Consider the following 19162-nt stretch of genomic DNA (forward strand, 5'->3'; position numbering starts at 1 on the left):
TACTGGAGAAGATTTTAAAACACGTTGCAAGCAGTTAATAACTTTAAGATGGACTATATACAATAATAGTTTTTTGTATATTTATTGTATTGTATAAGTAAACAGAATTTTCATGGACTTGGTTCAAGGTTTTCGTATTTGTGATGTTTTAAGTTTAAAGCAAGAAAAAGCAAGTACACTGTTGTATTTCACAGAACATCTATTCTGTTACCACATGACAAAAACACCAACCATACTAATAATTACGCTAATTCATTAAAGAGTATCTCCTTAAACTTGGCAGTGCAATACAAAGAATTCCAGATGTAATTCTTAACCTCCCCAGTCCAAGACACTGGCAGAGTTTAGAAGTCAGACTTTCTCATAAGGAATGCTTTTAACTTCAGCACTAACAGGGCTGAAATTATTGTAGAAAAAAGTGCATTTCCTTTTTCCTTCAAACACACGCTGCCTTCTGCGCAATTCAGCCCAAGGTTATAGAAAACTTTATGTTCTAAGTTTGGTGATCCAAATCCTTCAGTCTTTACTTAGGCAAAACTCCCACTGAAGTCAGTGAAGTCAGTGGGAGCTTTGCCTGGGTAAGAACCACTGGGTTTGGCTCAGAACATCCATGGCTCTGTAAGTGGAGGAGAATGTGAATGAAAGTCATGGCTGCATGTAAGTAGCTCCTGTTTCCAGCCATGAAGATCATAAATTACTTTACAACACAAAAACACAGAATGGTTTGGGTTGGAAGGGACCTTGAAGATGATCCAGTTCCAAACCCCCACCATGAGCAGGGACACTTCCCACTATCCCAAGCTCCATCCAACCTGGCCTTGAACACTTGTGGGAACAGGGTATCCACAGCTTCTCTGGGCAACCTGTGAAAGTCTTCAACCACCGTAACTGGGAAGAATTTCTCTCATGTCTAATCCAAACTAACTAACATACCAGTGAGCATCCTAATAATTTCATATTCCTTACATTAGGTTGTAGAACACTTATGACAAAAGGAAGAGAGAAAGGCTTGTACAACCATTGATAGAATCAAGTGACCAGGATGTCACTACCTCTGTGTGCAGTTATTGCTTTTCAGTAGAAGTAACACAGCAATCATGAGAAAGAATCTGGGACCTAAAATAGAAGCTTCTCTACAAAAAGGCAGGCATTGAATCCTTGAACATGCATCTCTGCTTAGAGCTGTGTATCTCATGAGTGGGAAGCTCTGCTTAAAACCTCATCAATAGCTGTCCTATTGTAACTCATGAGAATCTATTCTTCAGTATGTCCCATAGCCCCTCTAGAAAATTTAGGTTCAAAGAAATGCTTCAAAGAAAACACAACACTTTGCTATTTTATAGACAGAGTATCAGTGCTGTGGCATGTCCATTCTGGATCTTCAAGGTATCTCAGTATGCCTGCACTTGCCTCATATATATATTTTCTCTCACACATAGGTACATGCACTCTGTTTGAATTTGGTCTGTCTTCTCATATTTGGACAGCCCTAAACACTGTCAGTGTTGTGAGAAAACAGAAGTGGGGGTAAAGAGTGAAAACTAGTCCATAGAGAAGGGAAACAAAAGCTTTACGATGAAGCATTATTTGATTAAATCCATGTAAGGCACTCTTTGACATTCTACAGAACAGCATTTTAAGTATTGTGCTTAATTTTTAATTTTTCTGCATGTTTTCCTTCTCTCTCCTTTTTAGCTTTTTTTAAGTTTAGATTCACATTCATAAGTAGGTTTACAACCTGTACAAATTCAACTTTTGATATGTTAACTGAATACTTTTACTCAGCTTGAGCTTAAGACCTTGGTAAGAGTGCATGACATACCACTATCAAAATAATCTAACACCTTAAGTTCTTTCATTAGCTTTCTCTGTTCTGCACCTGTAAGAAACCAACAAAAATTATTCTCAACAGTGTATCAACACACTTTATTTTCCAAAAGACTTATGTAAGGTTTATCTGAAGGAAGCCAACAAACACATCTGAGACAGAAGCCATGTGTGATAATTTGTTATGCCACTCTTGTACTTACCTAAAAATGTAGACAAAGGCAAGCAAAAATGGAATTTGTAAAGTCAATGTTCTGCAAATGGATTAGCACTGAGGCACAGTTACCATATGCAAAAGCAGTGAGGATGGAATTTATCTTGGAGATTAACACTGAGGTATCACCTCGTGCCTCTTCCCACAGTGTGGCTTTCAACCTTTGTGGCACTTTTCTCCTTTTCCTTTTGGCAAGAGTGCTGAACTATTCTGCATCAGATATTCCCATCAATTGCATCTCCTGCTGTTTTAAAACCAGTAGAAGAACTGAACTCTGCCTGTTGTTGATGCAGATCAGTGCATTTCAGAAGGGACAAAGGATAACAACATGAAACAAGTCAGAGGACGAATAAATATTGCTACTTAAGCCCTCTACATAACTGGAAAACACTAACTCTTCAAATAAAAAATACATGCTGTTCTACCAGGCTGCCATGATAGATCTTAGAAAGACACAGACAGTTTTATGGTCTTATAAGTGTTCTTTGCTGAAAGGGAAACTTGGAAGCAATAAAGCATTTTCTTACAACCAAAGCCCGACCACAACTGCTGCCAATTCAACAGTAAACTGACTTCAAGTATGTGGAGTCAGATGGTTTCAGCTTCACCACTACAGGGAAACCAACTCTTGTAGCCTGGCACAACCACTATCTGGAAATGTGCCATGATTGTGCATTGAGTTAAGCTCCAGACAGACTGTAAGGGCTGAACTTTAAACCATTTGTATTTTTAACGTACACAAATAAATTTATGGCTGCATAAAAACTGTCATGCTTCAGGGATTAACCTCTAATAACCTCTCCTGCTATGTTAACAAAGACATTTAAAATCTGCCTCTCCAAGTTACACAGGATTCAGGTTAATGAAGGCAATTCAAAAAGAAATTTTAGGGCCTCATTATATCTAATAAGGGATTAGTGACACCAGCAATTTTTAAGACCATTTGTGGACACTTTGATGCTGCCCTGTGGCTTGGGACTCCCTCATTTTACCTCAGAATTCCCAGATGAACCTAAGTTTGGCAAGGTGAACGGAACATCACACAAGTGCATGGCATGGAGGACTTGGAAATAACTTTCAGTGTCATGACATACAGTTTCCTTGTAGGCATTCTACCATCTAACAGTTTTGTGTATCCCTATTTAAAAGATGAGAAAAGGTCTATTCTCATGAGGCAGAGTTTACTAGAAAGAATATCTATAGCTGAGCAGCACTTTGTGACCCTACCGTAGCTATAAACCCGACCATGAGTTTCCTAAGTTAAGCAAAGAAAAGACAAGAAATATATTGGCAGAACTGGAGCTAGTCAATGGGAAGTTTTAAGACCTGACCAGTTTTAAACACCCTGGAAATGTCACTGGCTTCCCTATGGATTTGAGACAGGCACCACAGTTTTGACAGCGGGAGATTATGTAGGAAAAAGGAATCCTATAAGAACTCCATCAGGAACACCCGACAGCACAAGCCCACCTAACCTCTGGTAGAGCATCCATACAGAAACTTCTCAATGGCACAATGTCAGGAAAGCTTTGATGGAGCTATTTCATTAGCCAGACAATAAAGGATCCCTATGGTACAAGCCAATACACAACAATGCTACAAGGGTGAGCCTGAGCTGTCAAAACTGAAGCAGCAGCAGAAATTAATGTATGGATAGAGGCCACCAAAGCTGGCAAAACAATTCTAATGATATTCCAAATCAGAAAAAAAATCCCAAAATATCTGAAGGCTACCTTTTCTCTTAGTTACTATTATAAACTTCATGATCTTACATATTTTCTGGGAAATTATCAAATATTCCACTATCCAACTTTTCCAGGTTTATTTCCAAACAAAAAATGTGGTTTTTTGTATATTCCTAAATTTAACTACTTATCTCTGAACCTTTAAGGACAGAAGGAAATATAAAAGGAAGGAAGATAGAAATTGTCATAAGAAAGATCTGAAACAGGAACTTGGACATCCTTACCCAAAGGACAACTCTAATCTTATATTTCAATATGAGTATTAAAGCTTCTGGTTTTTTTTCTGTCTAGACAAAACAGTAAAAATACCAGGAAGAAAGCTTAGTTACATTTTTTAGAGCTTCAAGGACATGAAGTTTAGTTTGATTCCTGACAAGAAATAATAAGGCTTCCACAGTTTCCATTTTATTTGAAGGATGTAACAAATCTGTAGTAGAAACCAATCTAAAGGATAGATACAAAAATAGAAAAAGTAAAACCAAAATCCAAGAAAACTCCAGCCACCCAAGTGTTAAAGCAATGCAGACATGCATCTGATCATGTCACACAACTGCTGATGTGACCTCACAAACTGTGGTGTGTGGTTTGGGCTTTATGCAGCCTCCAAGGACACACACCAAGGCTGCAATCCACTACAAACGGTGTCTGTGGAGCTGTGGAGCAGTACTACATTACATTTGCTATCCAGAAGATGCCATCAAATACAGTTAAAATTGCAGTTCATGCTCACTTGTCTCACAGACACAATGAATACTAAGAGCACATTAAGGACATTTGGTCAATAACAAGTCACAGAAAAATGAGCCAAAAACTTTGTCTGATTCAGGAATTATTTTTAAATGGTATGTTCTGATGAAAGAAAAGAGACCACAAAGAGACACAATGGTTGCACTTATATGTACATGGGAATACATTGGTAAGCATCACTGTGATCCTCTGAAGCAGCCAAGCAATGGTGTCTCAGAGGTAATTTTATGATAATTACCTGTAATTATCAGGTAATTATCATACAATTATTTCAGACTGGATAAAAAATTAACTCCCTCTTCATACCTCTTAAGTTTGATAATTCAGTGAGTGATTAATGTATTAAAAGTGGTAAGGGATCTCTGAGACAAAGGCTGAATACTCTCACAGATTCAAAGCAAATAATGGCAAATGTTATTAAAAATGTTATCATTAAAATGTAATTTAATAAATAAAGGCATAAAAATGAGAAGCTTATTAAGCCACAGGACTTTTACAAATGAAAGAGGGACAGCATGTCTGCTGAATTTTAGTTCTATTCTAACATTTAAAAGGGCTTGCATGGAGTTTAGTAAGCTCTTACTATTTTTAGAAATGTCCCACACCAGATGTTTTTTTCATTCCTTATGTTGCAGGATATCACATTTATTTCCAGATCCTACTAACCAATACACTCACAACTCAACCACTGTACAGATACTTGTACAATGCACACAGGAAAATTTGCATCTAATCAAGACAGCAGGATTTGGTTAATGACATCTTTCCTAAATCATCAATCATCAAGATCAAAATCCCAGTAGTAAGAGTTTTAAATCAGTGACAATTTGGCTTTCAGAATCTTTATCTGTGCCAAGACTTCCCCTTGACATTCCCAGTGCTGATCCTCCACTTGCTTCCCTGCAATGTCTCCCTAATGAAGTCTCCAGTAGTTTCCACTAGGCTGATTGTTTTTCAGGTCATTTCCTTACTTTCCTTGGCCAAATACTCTTTAAAGCAAACAATGTTTTAACTACATTCACTTCTTAGTTTCTAAAATTTTGCCAAACTGTTTATGATGAAATAGAAATTTCCTTCTGACTTGAAGCAGAAGTATGAGCATTTTCTAGGACCATTGGTTTGTTATCCAAGAACTAACTAGTCCTTACAGGAAGATGTGAAGCTGTGTGAAATTTAACTTGCCCACTACTATTCCCAGCCTTCTCTTCAACAGAGGGAAGAACCCAAAATGTGAAGCTTGAGTGAAAACAGTGCTATACTACTATTGTCATTGAAATTTGTGCTTGCAAGTTCAGTAGTGTTTATTCTCCACTAAAATACAGCTTCACCAGGTCCTCAATGCTTATTTAGCAGCTACAAACAGCTGCAGATGTTAACTTTTGATCTCATCTGCTCTCAATCAATTCTTAAAATGAACGGCTGCATATACAGCTGGAGCTACACCAACTGCCATTCTTTCCAAGGATTAATGGACTTCTGTGCATCAATATGGACTTCTGACCACATGGAAAAATGTATTAGATTTTTTTCAAGTAACTCCCACTTTTTCAGTGCACTGGGTGTCTTATAAACAGATATTTACAGATTCTTCTTTGCTAAAATTGCCTCTGGGAAACTCATAAAAGGACTAGATGGCTTATTTGTCACAGGTAGAATATACTGCAGTGAGAATGACAAAATTGAAAGATGCCAAATGACTCAATGTATCCACTCTCAAAGCAAAAATGATGGGCAGGAAAAGCCCACACTTAAGAAGTAACATTTGTTAACATCTTTAAAACAGTGTGACAGTTCAGTAATTTTTATTAGGAGTGAGAACAAAGAAACTAGAACTGTACTTGAAAGGTTCCTTTAAAGCCTCTCAGTATTGACACAGCTATGTAAAGGGAACTCTCTAAAACTTTCTAATTTCTTCTGACCAAGTCATTATGACTGTTTACCTTAAACTGAATTCTAAGCATGGTTTTACTTGGTTATTAATTATATATATATATATATATATATATATATATATATATATATATATATATATATATATATATAAAACTTATAATGGTTATTAACCATTTTTCACATGGTTAGAAACCCATTTCTATGATTACAAATAAAGAATCTTGGCATTAGTTGCCACTCCCAGTATTTCTCACTCTCATCTGAAAATCTGAAGTGGTGGCCATTCAGAAAGAAGAGGCAGAACACAAGGCAGCCTGTGGTCTAAGTAGTGATAATCCCATAAAACTACACTGCCAGAACTGGATGCATTAGGAGTTTTCTTACTTTCACTACCACAATGGCCTGATGCTGGAGTTACTTACCATTTTACTTTAGATTTGCTAATTTCCTGAACCACGATAAAGCAGTTGAAGAAATATGATCATTGTAATTATTGGTTTCTTCGGTAATGCCATGTTCATCACCAATAGCCAAGCACCCCAACAAACATAACTTGTAACAAGCATTTGGAATATGCTCCACCAGGGATCCTCAGAATAACACCGAAGAGTTAATCTTGAAGTACTGAAAAATCACCTGAATACTCAAAATTTTCAAAAGAATGAGATGCAATCACAGAGCAAATGACACTACAACCACCTCATGTCACGAGCAGAGTACACGTGAGTAATCCTCAATGGCATGGGCACCATGCACCCATCACCTCTGTGCCACCTGGGCACTACATATCCATCACCTCCTCTCTTCAGTTCCTCCACAGCACCAAGAGAATCTGTGCCTGAGGTTCTCACCATCAAAATATATAAGGAAATGTTTAACAAAATTGTCTTTGGTTTAACACATTGGCTCCAACAAGATAATTCTGCCATTTCAGCAAGAATTTTTCATTTAAGGAAGAAATAAAGTTATTTATATAGTTGTTCTGTGTCCTTCTGCTTTTCTAGAGGATATTGTCTCATAGTTAATAACATCAAAACAGTTGGTGCCCCTGGCTAGAATACTTCACTATCACCTGCTCATTTGAGCACTAAATAAATCTCAGTTTTCAAGTATTTACAAGCAAGAGTCCAGCACGTGTTTCAGACATTCTGTTCATGTACAGATGTTAATACATCCTCCACACACCAAATGTTATCAAATGTGGCTTTGTTGTCTCTGCAGCAGTTACTTAAAGCTCATTTGAAATGTATAGTGAAATAACTACATTAATAGAAAGAAGAGATCTTTCCTCAGAGGGGGTGATTTCTTATGGTAAATCTATTAACTGGGATCAAAATGCATAATTTCCACATGCTTTTACCACTGCTTTTATAATTTCAATTTCCAAGGTGCAAGGAGGCAATTCTGTATTAAATACCAAGTCTCCTACTACATTATCATTTATCTGTCATGATATTAGTCCGCACCTTTTCAAACACCAGTTTAAAAAAAACCCTTATAATTTTGATTAAAAACTTGAATAACAAAAATATTGGCTTGAAGTCAAAAATGTTTGAGGATTTATTCCTATCATCATGACATTTAGGGAAGAAATCCCATAAAATATGGAAGTAAACATTATGCTTTAGTCAAAAAAGCAGCTATGGTTAGAAGATTAATTTATTGACTCCTAATTCTCCTCATTCTCCTGTGACTGCCAAATAGGTAGGAGTGGAAATTTGTCAGGAGCTTCTGTCTCTCGATTTAACCTTTCTCACAACCCATGCGCTGGGAAAATGCTACCTGTAACCCATGAACAGATCAGCAGCTTCAGGCAATGACATACACAGGCAAACCTTTAATTTAATACTCTCTCATGCTTCACTTTCATGTGTCTCATTTAGCAGGGCTCTTTAAAGAGAAGCAATGTAGCTGCTGTCAGTGATATAATTGCTGTGCTGGTGCCCTTGGGCCCCTACACACCAGTGAATGATGATTGATCCCTGCTGCTGTCCTTTTGGCTGCCATGAACAGCAAGTGATACTGAAGGAAAAATGGAGAAAGCTGCACAAGTAAGGACAGGGATATGTGTCACATACCAGTCCCCTTCTGCACCCTGTCTTTCCACCATGCATTGAAAATTTGCTTTATATTTATATATTTATAATATATATATTTATATATTTATAATATATATTTATATCCTGATGGCTGCAGAATTGCCCCAAACTCTGGAGCAGCAGCTCAGTGAGCACTGCAGTAACCCACCTACAGCAGTGTGCCTCCAGGAAAGCTGGTAGGGAAATTCTATTTGGACTTTTAACAGCAAAGCATTTGTTTAGTTACTCAGCAGAGTCTCTTTTGTGTGCCAGGTCTCCTTTCCAGAAAGGCTGGGGAATTCTAATAATCAGCTTGCTTCCCTAAAATGTACCCATCACCCATGGGCAGAACCTACCAGTGCTGTAACAAAATGCAAAATAATCTCACAGGCTAAGGGGAGTGGGAAGTGTTTTAAGAAGTGATATCACTTAAAGGCAACCACCAGGAGTTTACAAGAATTTCCATTCTTTTAATTAAAGATTTTATGAGTTTGGAACACATTCCTGTGCCCTATTACATATCACAGCACTTAAAGATTCAGAGCCTTATAAAAATGCCATAAAGAGATAGGAAAACCAAAGGAGTTTTTAGAAGAAAAACCTATTTATACAATGACTGTTATGATTTACAAAACAATTAGAGTGACTTATTTTATTTACTTTATCTTTATTTCCTCCTTTTCTGTTGTTTGTGATTACCTTTCAATACATCCTAATATAAACTGCCTGCCTTCTAAATTATTGCTCCATTTATATGCTCAGCATGTTTGGAACAAATTTTAAAATCCTCAGAAAAGGAGCTAAACTCACTGTGGCAGAAGAAAAAGCATTTACATTACACTGATAAAAATACATTCATTAGAATTCAATTTTAAGAGAATTATTACTTCAAAAAGCAAAAGTGAAAAAAAATACTAAGCTAATCAAAAGAATGGATGCTGATAATGAAATATGATTAGGAAAGTATTTTGTAAACTATTCATTTCTAGGGAAAATAGTATTTCCAGGTGTAAAATTCATGGTAAATTCATTTAAACATATGTCTATCTAATCAGTAATTCAAGTTTCTGGAACAGCTTTCAAGTAAATGGTCTATGAACCACGTCTCAGAAAAAAAATTAGCTCATCCATCACACGTAACCATTTCTTTGGTAATGACTTAATGAATTTAGTTGAACTATGCTAGGACTGAGCATGATGCTGTAATTACTGTGGGAATTACTGCAGCCCTCAATCCATCTTTTAGAAGCCTATGGCATGGAACAAGGAACTCGGCACAGCCTGAACCAGAGTCCAAAGGCAAAAGACTTTGGATCTAGAGAACTATTAGGGAAATTTCCTTATAGACTTTGGTCAGTGCACACCACTCTGCTGGGATTGCAGTCCTGTCTTTCCCACAGGAATAGGCATGGATACACCACACAGGAAAAACTAATGTCATACAGAAATCCTGAGAATAAAATTGGAAGAAAATTCATTCCCTCAATCACATAGGGTAAAAGAACACAGTTTGAGTCATTTTGCTAGAATGTAATTAACTCTGAACTGAATATTCTACTACACCAAGTTTACACCAGTTTTCAAAGCAAACCAGGGCTGTACTACTAATGCTGCAGTTGAGACAGAAAATAAAGCTGGGGAGAGTGAGGCAAAAATGTCACAGAGGTCAAATAAACGTGTACTGTCGTACTTACACCAATACATAGAGCATATTCTTATCATCTGGGCAAGGCTGTGGATACTTGACAGGATTATTTTTCAACTGTCCTGTCTCCCTTTTAGATGTTTTACTGGTGATGTCAGCAGTTACTGCCATATGTAAATTACCATCTCTTTTTTCCTAATCAAGTAATTTTAAAGTAAATCCAAAAAACTTTTTTTAAGTGTGATAAATAAATAAATAAATAAATAGTTCAATCCCTCCTTGGTTACCAGTCCACAAACATTCTCAAACATTCTCATGCTTCATAACAGAAGGGTTAAGAGTTTTATGGGAAAGTAACACTCAAGGTGATCTATCAATTTCTCAAGAGAATCAGTGGAAACCCCATTAACCTTGGCTTGCAGATGGAAACACTCAGGTACAGAGATGAGGAATTATTTTTGTCTGTATGTCAGTGGGAGAAATTATGTTTTCTTATATGCTGGCCCTGTGGAAGTCAGAGATGGAAATGCTTGTTTTATTGAGCTGCATCATGAGCTCCCTGCCCATGACTGAAGGTGTGGCATCAGCTGAACTCAATTCTGGTAACTGAGCAGACACAGCTTAACTGGTTCATCTCCTGGCCATACGGAGCTTCTCTGAGACACTACTCTGACATAAAACCATTCATGTACTAGAAAGGCTGACTTTTCAAGCATATGTAAAAGTTGTTCTTACTGATGTTTTGAGCCTCCAAATTGTATTTTACCTATGTAGCCCAGGAATTCCTAAGTAAGAGCTGTATAACAGCACAGTTTCACAGGACATCATAAGATGACCAAATCCACAGATACAATAGCAATTATGGCCAGTCCAGTATGGCTGGTAACATACAGCTGAATGCAATAAATGAAGACCACCAACGGTCATGCAGCATAAGCATTGCCATATTTGTTCTCCAAGCTGCCCTTTCACAGAAACAGCCAAAATCACATTAGCTACTGCAGATGTGGCCTGCTGGGGAGCTGTCTCCCTGCCTCTCCACAAGTGCACACACCAATGTCCACATGTGCAGCAGGTCTGACCACAGAACACTGGAAGATTCCACTGAGTAAGGTCAGAAATTTTACTCCAGTAAATCTCAGGAAAGAGAGCTCCTCCTTGATAACAGTCAGTCAAGATACAGTGTCAAAAGTGTTCAGGGTCTTTTGTGGGGATTTTTTTGTATTCTTCCTTCTTGCTTGAGCAAGATCAACATATCTTACATGGCTACCACAGATACCATCCATGACCTACAATCATATTGTAGTACATGGAAATAAGTAAAAACACTGGGATGAACACCGAGTTGTTTCTTGCAATGGGTTGTATTTGTGCAGTGGGGATTTTGACACCTGAACTTGTTCAGTGAATGATCTTTTAAAATGCTGGCAAGTTTGCTTTGCCTCTCTGGTTCCCGTGGACAAGCTACACACCTCAGAGAGGCCAAGCAGCGTGGAGGAGCTCATGGCAGTAAGGTCCCCCTGCACTCCTGCCTGTTTATTCCTGGTCTTGCAGCTTGGGACATGGTGTAGAACAAGTGCTCCATTTGGTGACCTGTAAGCCACAGATGAGAGCCAGCAGTGTCTGCAGCACACCAAGAATCTCACTTAGATTTGCTCAGGCTCCCTTGACTCATTTTAGTGGGTGGAGCGTGACTTTTTCACCCTCTTTATGCCCGAATTCCAAAGGGAAGCATTTCACATCTGTGAAATTTATTTATAATAAAAGTATATTAAAACAGCTCTCTAGGACACTGTTTAATATCTTCTACACTTCATGTCGAACTACTTTATGAAGAAAGCTGAACAGCATCTAGTATTCAATACTCTTAAGCTAAACACTATCTACACATTTAAACAGAACTTTTGCTTTTATAAACAGCTTGATTAATGTGGCAAAACATGCTGTTATCTGAACAACTACTGCTCAAGAACAGAAAATAATTAGATATCTTAAAACCTGTTCCTGTTCACTTAAACATGCACAAAGTTCTGTATTAAGTCAAAGATCATGTATTTTTATGATTACTAAGATTATGATTACTCACCACATTAAACCAGAAATCATATCAACACAGAAGTTATAGGTGAGGCTTCCTTCCCATTGTCCACACATTTCATCAGCTGCATTGAATTTTTTAAACACTACTAGAAAACCATTCAAACCAAACTCAGGATGGTACAATTTGGTTTTGCTCTATTGCTGAGAATCCAGGCTGGTATCTTTGGAACATCTGCACAGCTTCACTGAAACCCGCACTAAGGGAGATAGGGCTGACAGTACTGAATTTCAGTCAATTTGTAAGGGATTAAAGAAACTACTAAAATACGAAAATTCAGTTGAATCAACTGAAATCCCAACGTGTGTGAAATTTTCAAATGAAAATATCTGACAAGTTCACTAAGAAAAGAAAGTTTAAAAGGCTACCTGCTTGTGAGTGAAGAATAATGACAGATTTAGGAATATCTGAAAATACAGGGATGGGCTATTCCTCAAGAAATTCCTACTGGTCAAAGATTTCTCAAACGCAATGTATCTAGTCAAACAAACGATTTTCATGCTAGAGCTGATTCCAAACCACCAGATTAAAGAAGTGAGAAGGATGAAACCTTGATTAAGCATTGTTTTGCTAGGAGTTAGATGTGTTTGTTTTCTGGGAAGAGCACACACACACAAGCTTTGGGTTTAGCCATACAAATATGGTGCAAGTTGCAAATCTATACAACCTTCCTGGATGGATGGATGGATGGATGGATGGATGGATGGATGGATGGATGGAAAAGTGATGCAATGCAGTTTCACTGACTTCATGCCAAGTCATGCCTTAAATCAACAACAAATGAAAAGCAGAACATAATCATACACACATTACAACAAGTGTTAGGGGTTCCTCAAGAATTATATGGGGAAAAAACATAATACCTGAAGTTTTGTTATTTTCTGTTTCTTGAACAGTTAGAGTTCTGCAGCATTAAAATACAGACAAAACAAGCTGGCAAGAAAAGCAACTTCCCATTGACTCCATAATCTATCAAAAACTGACACTTTTATGAGCAGAACTTTCAAAAATACATACCTATAAATCAATTAAAATATTCAAAGAAGTCTACAAAACAGTTCAAAGAAGCACAAAATGACAATTCAGGTTCCTTTAAAAAATGGCTTCTCACTTATTTTCTCTGTCTTCAATTCACTGTCAACCACAGGAAAAATCTTTACTGAGTAATTTCCTAGAGAAATAATATTTATGTAGCCAAGGTTCTGCAGCTGGAGCAGGGAAATGCACAAGATTATCGGGTGGTCTCTTACAATACAGGACAAAGAAATATTATATTAATAACAGTAGACATAGCTTATTTTTTATTATGAAATTTCAAAAATTAAGCATATGAACTTAATAAAGGACAAAATTTCCCCCTACCTACGCTAAGATCTACAACCTAAAATTAATTGATAAAGCAACAGGCCATTTTTTATATTCTGTCTGCTGTATTAGCTGAAAAACCAAGAAAAACACTCACCAGTTTAAAGTACTTGGCATATGGATCACAGTGCTAAAACATTCCACATTGCACTTTTACAGCAGAAATTAATTTCCAGGTAAGAACACAGCATTGCTTTTATTTCACTTGCTAACGAGGATAATTGGCAGGCAGCACTGCTGCTGCTCTAGATTTGTTCTTTATATGGATCTCTGAAGACCACATGTGCATGCAGTGGTGACAGAAATATTTTCCATATGAGCCACCACAGATTTTAAGGTCCCTCAGTCTGAACAAGGTGAGTCCATCTATCATTTTCTGTGCTCCATAACAATCAACCAGGAAGTGAAAAACTTCTGTGACAACTAGAGGGCAATGATCAGCTTCCAGTTGCTCTGATCATCAAACCATTTAAATTTGTTGAGACTCTGCTGAAAACTTTTCCCTGCTTTAACTAGATCAAAGGCAGCACAAGATTTCATTAAGAGACATTTTCTTGAATCAAAGCTGCTACAGATTCTCTTATTAAAACATCCTGCAAGCAAAATAAAATTTATTTCTAGACATGTGAGCTGCAGAGAGTGTCAATCACACAGTGCTGGACAAGGTGTTTTTTCCAGTTCACTTCCACCTTTACCAGGGAAAGTAATTGATCTGGACTTCATTAAGCTACTATTGAGTTATGACAGCACTAATAAAAGACAAAGCTTTAAAGCAGAACCACTGTTTTCAGGAGATTTACTTAAGGAAGGCATATTTATGGAACAAAATTATCCAGTGATTCGTTTAAAATGTACATCCCATTTCAGGTAGAGCAAGGGAGAATGAGTATCAAATCTGTTTTCTGCAAGTAATTTCATTAGATGGAATATTTTATATCTAATGGTACCACGCCTGCTGAATTATTTCCAAAATGGCAAAAGAGTAGCTGAAAATTTCTGCTTTGGTATGAAATAAGTACTTGATGACAAACTGCTCTGATGAGGACAAAAATCTGGAAAATGGCTCTTCATAAATCAAGCAGCAACTTTTTAAAGCATATAAAGAGCTGTTCTATTCCACTGTTCAAGATTTAGGAATATTAGGAACGCATAAAGCCTCTCTTTAATTATATGATACACAGTTTTTAAAAAATCAAGTTCTTTCTTCCGTGCCCCAGACTAAACATTACATGTATTTGCACAAAAAGAATGTTATTAAAGTAATGAAGCCTGGAGTTTTTACATGCTCACATCCCCAAAATGTATCCTGTGAAAAAACTTTTTCACTGGCGCACATTTTTTGCAGAAAATATGAACAAAACGCTACCATCTACTGCTGCAGAGTATCATATTTCTCTTTATGTTAGTAAAGAAAAATTCACAAATTAGTCATCTCTTACAGAAAGCGTATTGTATATCAAATCCAGAGAAGTTAAGTTTCGAACTATTCTCCTTTAGTACCTTTTGGCTTTTGAAAAGAAAAAAAACAAAACCAAAAAAACCCCAAACAGACCCAAAGCAAAAAAGCAAACAAAAATCCCCCGAACAAAACAAACCCCCAAAACTAAAGGAAAGAAAAAGCTTTTTACTCAACACAAACAACACAATTCTAAAATGTCTAATAGCATAAAAATCATTCCCAGTCCATCTTAACAGATATCAAGAAAATGCAACCGTGACAAGAGGATTTTTGACAAGACATTGTATTTTGCTTACCTCACCCCCAGGTCTTGCTAACACTGCTGTTTGAAAGCAGAGCAACGTTAGTATCAGGTAGCTGACAAACATTATTACCCAAAGTTAGAGCTAGCCTGGAGGAGCAAACCCTCTGCCAAGTACTAACAGCTAGCAGATGCACTTGTGTCTCAGGATCACAGCCTGAGCTCCTGTAGGTACGAGCTGTCTCCCTCTCCCCCTTTCTCTCGCACTCACGGTCCGACCAGGAGCTTTGCTCTCAGCCACTCTGAAGACAACTGGTAAGTTGATCTCTTCATGTAATGACTTCTCCCTGCTGGGGGAGGGGGCTCGGCCAGCACTGAGCTGGGGGGCTGCAGTCAGTACGAAGCGAAGAAGGGGAGGGACAGAAATGGTCACTGCCAAGTTATGCATCTGCTGTGATTCATGGAACAAGCTAAACGGTAACCTTTAATGCACGAGGAGCTTTGGCAAAGCGTTATTGACTTAGGCAGGCATGATTGGAGAAACAGCCTAAAGCTGCTGCAAGAGATGCCTGTTGATGGTTAGACGGCATGTGCTACTTAAAGGTACAGCACCTCCTTTTATTAACAAGTTTATAATACATAAATCATAAATTGAAATCAACCTGTGGCCTTACAGTCAGCCCTACAACAGCACAGTCCTGCAGCCTGATCCTGCCTGATCCTCAGAACCGGCTGCCTCTCATCCCTGACCCCAGGGCAACAGCCCAGGGGAACCCAGGTGCCTATTCCCTCTCTAGAATGTCACAACTGCTTCCTGAAATGGACCTCCTTCCTTTAGGATAATCCTGCAGTAGGATACGAATGTAGTCCCTCTTTCATTTGTATATTATAGCTGAAAAGAAATTTTGATTTATAACAATCCGACCCATCAAATGACCTGCTTTGACTAAGCAAGCCTTTTTTAAAGTTCCAACTCCTGAAGTCAAAAAAACACACTATATTCTCATCTTTCATGTAAATACATAGTTCTTATCCATATGGTTCCAGGGGAAATCTCAAAAATATGACCCAAGAATAACCTGGTCTCGTATGTCAGACAGTAAACCACATGAACTCACAATACAGGTACTTGAAAATATCTCAACATTTTAGGAGGCAGGAAGTAAAAATGTTGGTGAAATTGAGAAGAACACCATTACTAAGTATTATATTTCTTTTTGTAATTTGGTGAACTTTGTATACACAGCTGAGTATGTCAGAGTCCTCAGGCTATTTTTAAAATAGCTTTACCAACCATTCTTTTCCTCTCCAATGAGAGGTGAAAGTCAAAATAGTCTTCCTCAGAACTGCAATTAAATACAGTCAGATTCCCAAAGCAGTACAGAAAATTAGCATTTGTACTGCTGCTAAAAGTCCAGATTCTGTTCCATTTGGATATCTGGTTCTCCAGCAAGGCAAAATCTGACCTCTATTAATCAGACCTCATTGTCACTGTACATCTTTCCTTTTACAGACTCCCACTATTGTCCATAAAGATGACACCTTCTCCTGCCTAACCTGTCTCACAATGCCGTTTTTGTTCTGCACCTACAGAAAAGCCTGCCCATTTTCACCTCTCAAATCAGCTGGCCACCTTTCATGGGTCAACCTTTTGTTCCCCTTTTGATGCACAGCCTTGCAGAGCTGTGGTCCTGGCAGCACCACCGCAGTACCTGCAACACCGAGTTCAGCGAGGGAGGAGACCCTGCAATGCAGGCCAGGCAGGACTGGGGGTCTCAATGGCACAAGACTACTCTTCAGATTACTCCCTTTGAGGGAGAAGCAGAAGCTTAAGGATGTTTAAGAAGCCAGAATGAGAGTTTCAGTATGGACCTCAAGAGTAGTTGTTCCACATGATCTGAATGATCACAGGCGGTTGTCTGGGAACTCTTAAGAATGGTGACTGGCAGCCAAATCTGCAGCTTCTGAAAACTTGACACTGTAACTTTAATGGTACTTTAAGGTCTGGATGACAAAAATCATCCAGAACTCTCCATTACTACGTTGTTCTCACAAATACAACACCTCCCCTCAAGAGCTACAGTAAAGAAGTACTTTCTCCCCTTTTAAGGCAAACTGAAGGTTTGCAGATTATGCCGTGGTGCTGACAGCTAAATGCAGAGCTGCCATTACAGGTACTTTGTACACTGGTTGCCTATGGCAAACTCTTCAGACTAAAAATGTAAAGCCAAATAAACTTAAGGAAATTTTCCATCAAAACCCTGTCAGGAAGCCAATCTGTCCTTCCATATTTTTTTGAAATATCTAGATGTACCACAAAAGGAAAAAGGATAGTGAGCAAACTGCCAACTAAACCGGAGTTCAAAATACTTCCAACAGAAGAGCTGCAACTATGATACTCTGAAAATAGATTTAGTGCTTGAAAAAGTTTTAAAAGAACACACCATTTCAGACTGTGTGCAACAAAAGCTCCAATGATGAAAGTTCCTTCATGCACATTGACTGTTGCTTCCATAAAATTAAACTCTGTCTTGTTTTGCCGCTCCTCACAAAGTGAACTAGTTTTTCTGAATAAATATATAGCACAGGCACAATATCACCAATCTTCTTTAATGGCAGGCAGAGAAGCAAATTTAAGAAAATGAAGGGTACCTGTGATTTTAGTCTCCTCTCTGCTGATCATTCCACAGAGCAGTATATTTTCTGCAAATGGTTAACAATCTTATTGAAGTCTAACTGAATATTACTAGGATGAGTTTCTAAGCACAGAAAACTGTACAACATTCCCATTTAATAAGTCATATAACTAATTCCTTCCATATGCATTTAATTTTTCCTCTATGAAAAATACAGGCAGAATTCCCCAAATTTCAGAAGCTGAGGCTCTGTTCTCCATGTTCAGACAAGAGATCTGTTCATACCTGCTCCTGTGCCTTCAAGCTTTATCCCACTGAACTGGATGGAATTGTGCTGGTTCATATGCACAAGCACAGCCTTTCTTTGCAGCACAGAGCAACTTGAAACTTAACACTACACCAAATTTGCACTGCTGCAACAGAGATCAGAACTCTGCAAACCTCAACAATCACTACAGTGGAAATTACAAAAGTGCTGGGACAATAGAAAAAATCAGTTTATCACTGATGAGCTGTTTCAGATATGAAGTTGTACAGTAGCAGATAGACAAACCAAAATGCCTTGCAACAGCAAAATGGAAGAAATAAGCTATCTGTAATTTCAGCATAAAAACACCTTTATTTTTACTTAGAAACATAGCAAAAATAATAGCATAACTATCTTAGGTATATAATTGAGACAGAAAATCCAAAATTATAGTTTAAAAAAAGAAAAACCAAAACCAGAAAAAACCATCAGAATGTTTTGAGAAAAAGTTCCTATCTCTTACTCCCAGAAAGAAAAATACACAAAACAAAAAAGGACCTTTGGACAGTACAGTCCTTATTAAGAAAGTACTGACATTCATCTGTGAAAAAATTAGCTGTCAGTCTCAAAGGGTTTGTAAATATCAATTAGTTTATGACGTTTGCTTATTACCTTCCTCCTGAGGCAATTGCACCTGAATTTTAAATGAGGACAAGTTTGTTAAACTTATCAAAATTATCACAGCTACTGCTTTCTGCTGAAGGTATATTAGCTTAGAAAGATGACCAAATTCCTAATATAAAAGTAATAATAGACAAAACATGAGTCAAAACAAGCTTTTAAAGACTTCCTTTCTACTTCCTACAGCCTCAATGTTTGTAGAGCTTAACTCTCAAACTCTTAAAGCAACATAACATTGAGTATGACTACATATTTCAGGCTGAGTGTCTTCAGAAGAAGACAGTGA

At 37.7% G+C, this 19162-nt stretch overlaps 1 protein-coding gene across 3 annotated transcripts in view; it reads right to left on the bottom strand.

Annotated features, from left to right (window-relative positions):
- THSD4 (thrombospondin type 1 domain containing 4) overlaps positions 1 to 19162 on the bottom strand; it is a 248947-nt gene that overhangs the window by 75187 nt on the left and 154598 nt on the right. Inside the window, exon 1 of one of the 3 annotated variants that reach the window (XM_023934119.2) lies at positions 15368 to 15622. The exons of the other annotated variants lie outside the window; for them this stretch is intronic. Within the exon in view, the coding sequence (XP_023789887.1) occupies positions 15368 to 15439 (72 nt within the window). The 5' untranslated portion in view covers positions 15440 to 15622. Of the gene's footprint in view, positions 1 to 15367; positions 15623 to 19162 lie in introns of those variants that run through there. 3 annotated transcript variants of the gene reach the window in all.

The sequence above is a fragment of the Cyanistes caeruleus genome, chromosome 13 (assembly GCF_971803275.1).
Source record: "Cyanistes caeruleus chromosome 13, bCyaCae1.hap1.1, whole genome shotgun sequence".
Classification (NCBI taxonomy): Eukaryota; Metazoa; Chordata; class Aves; order Passeriformes; family Paridae; genus Cyanistes; species Cyanistes caeruleus.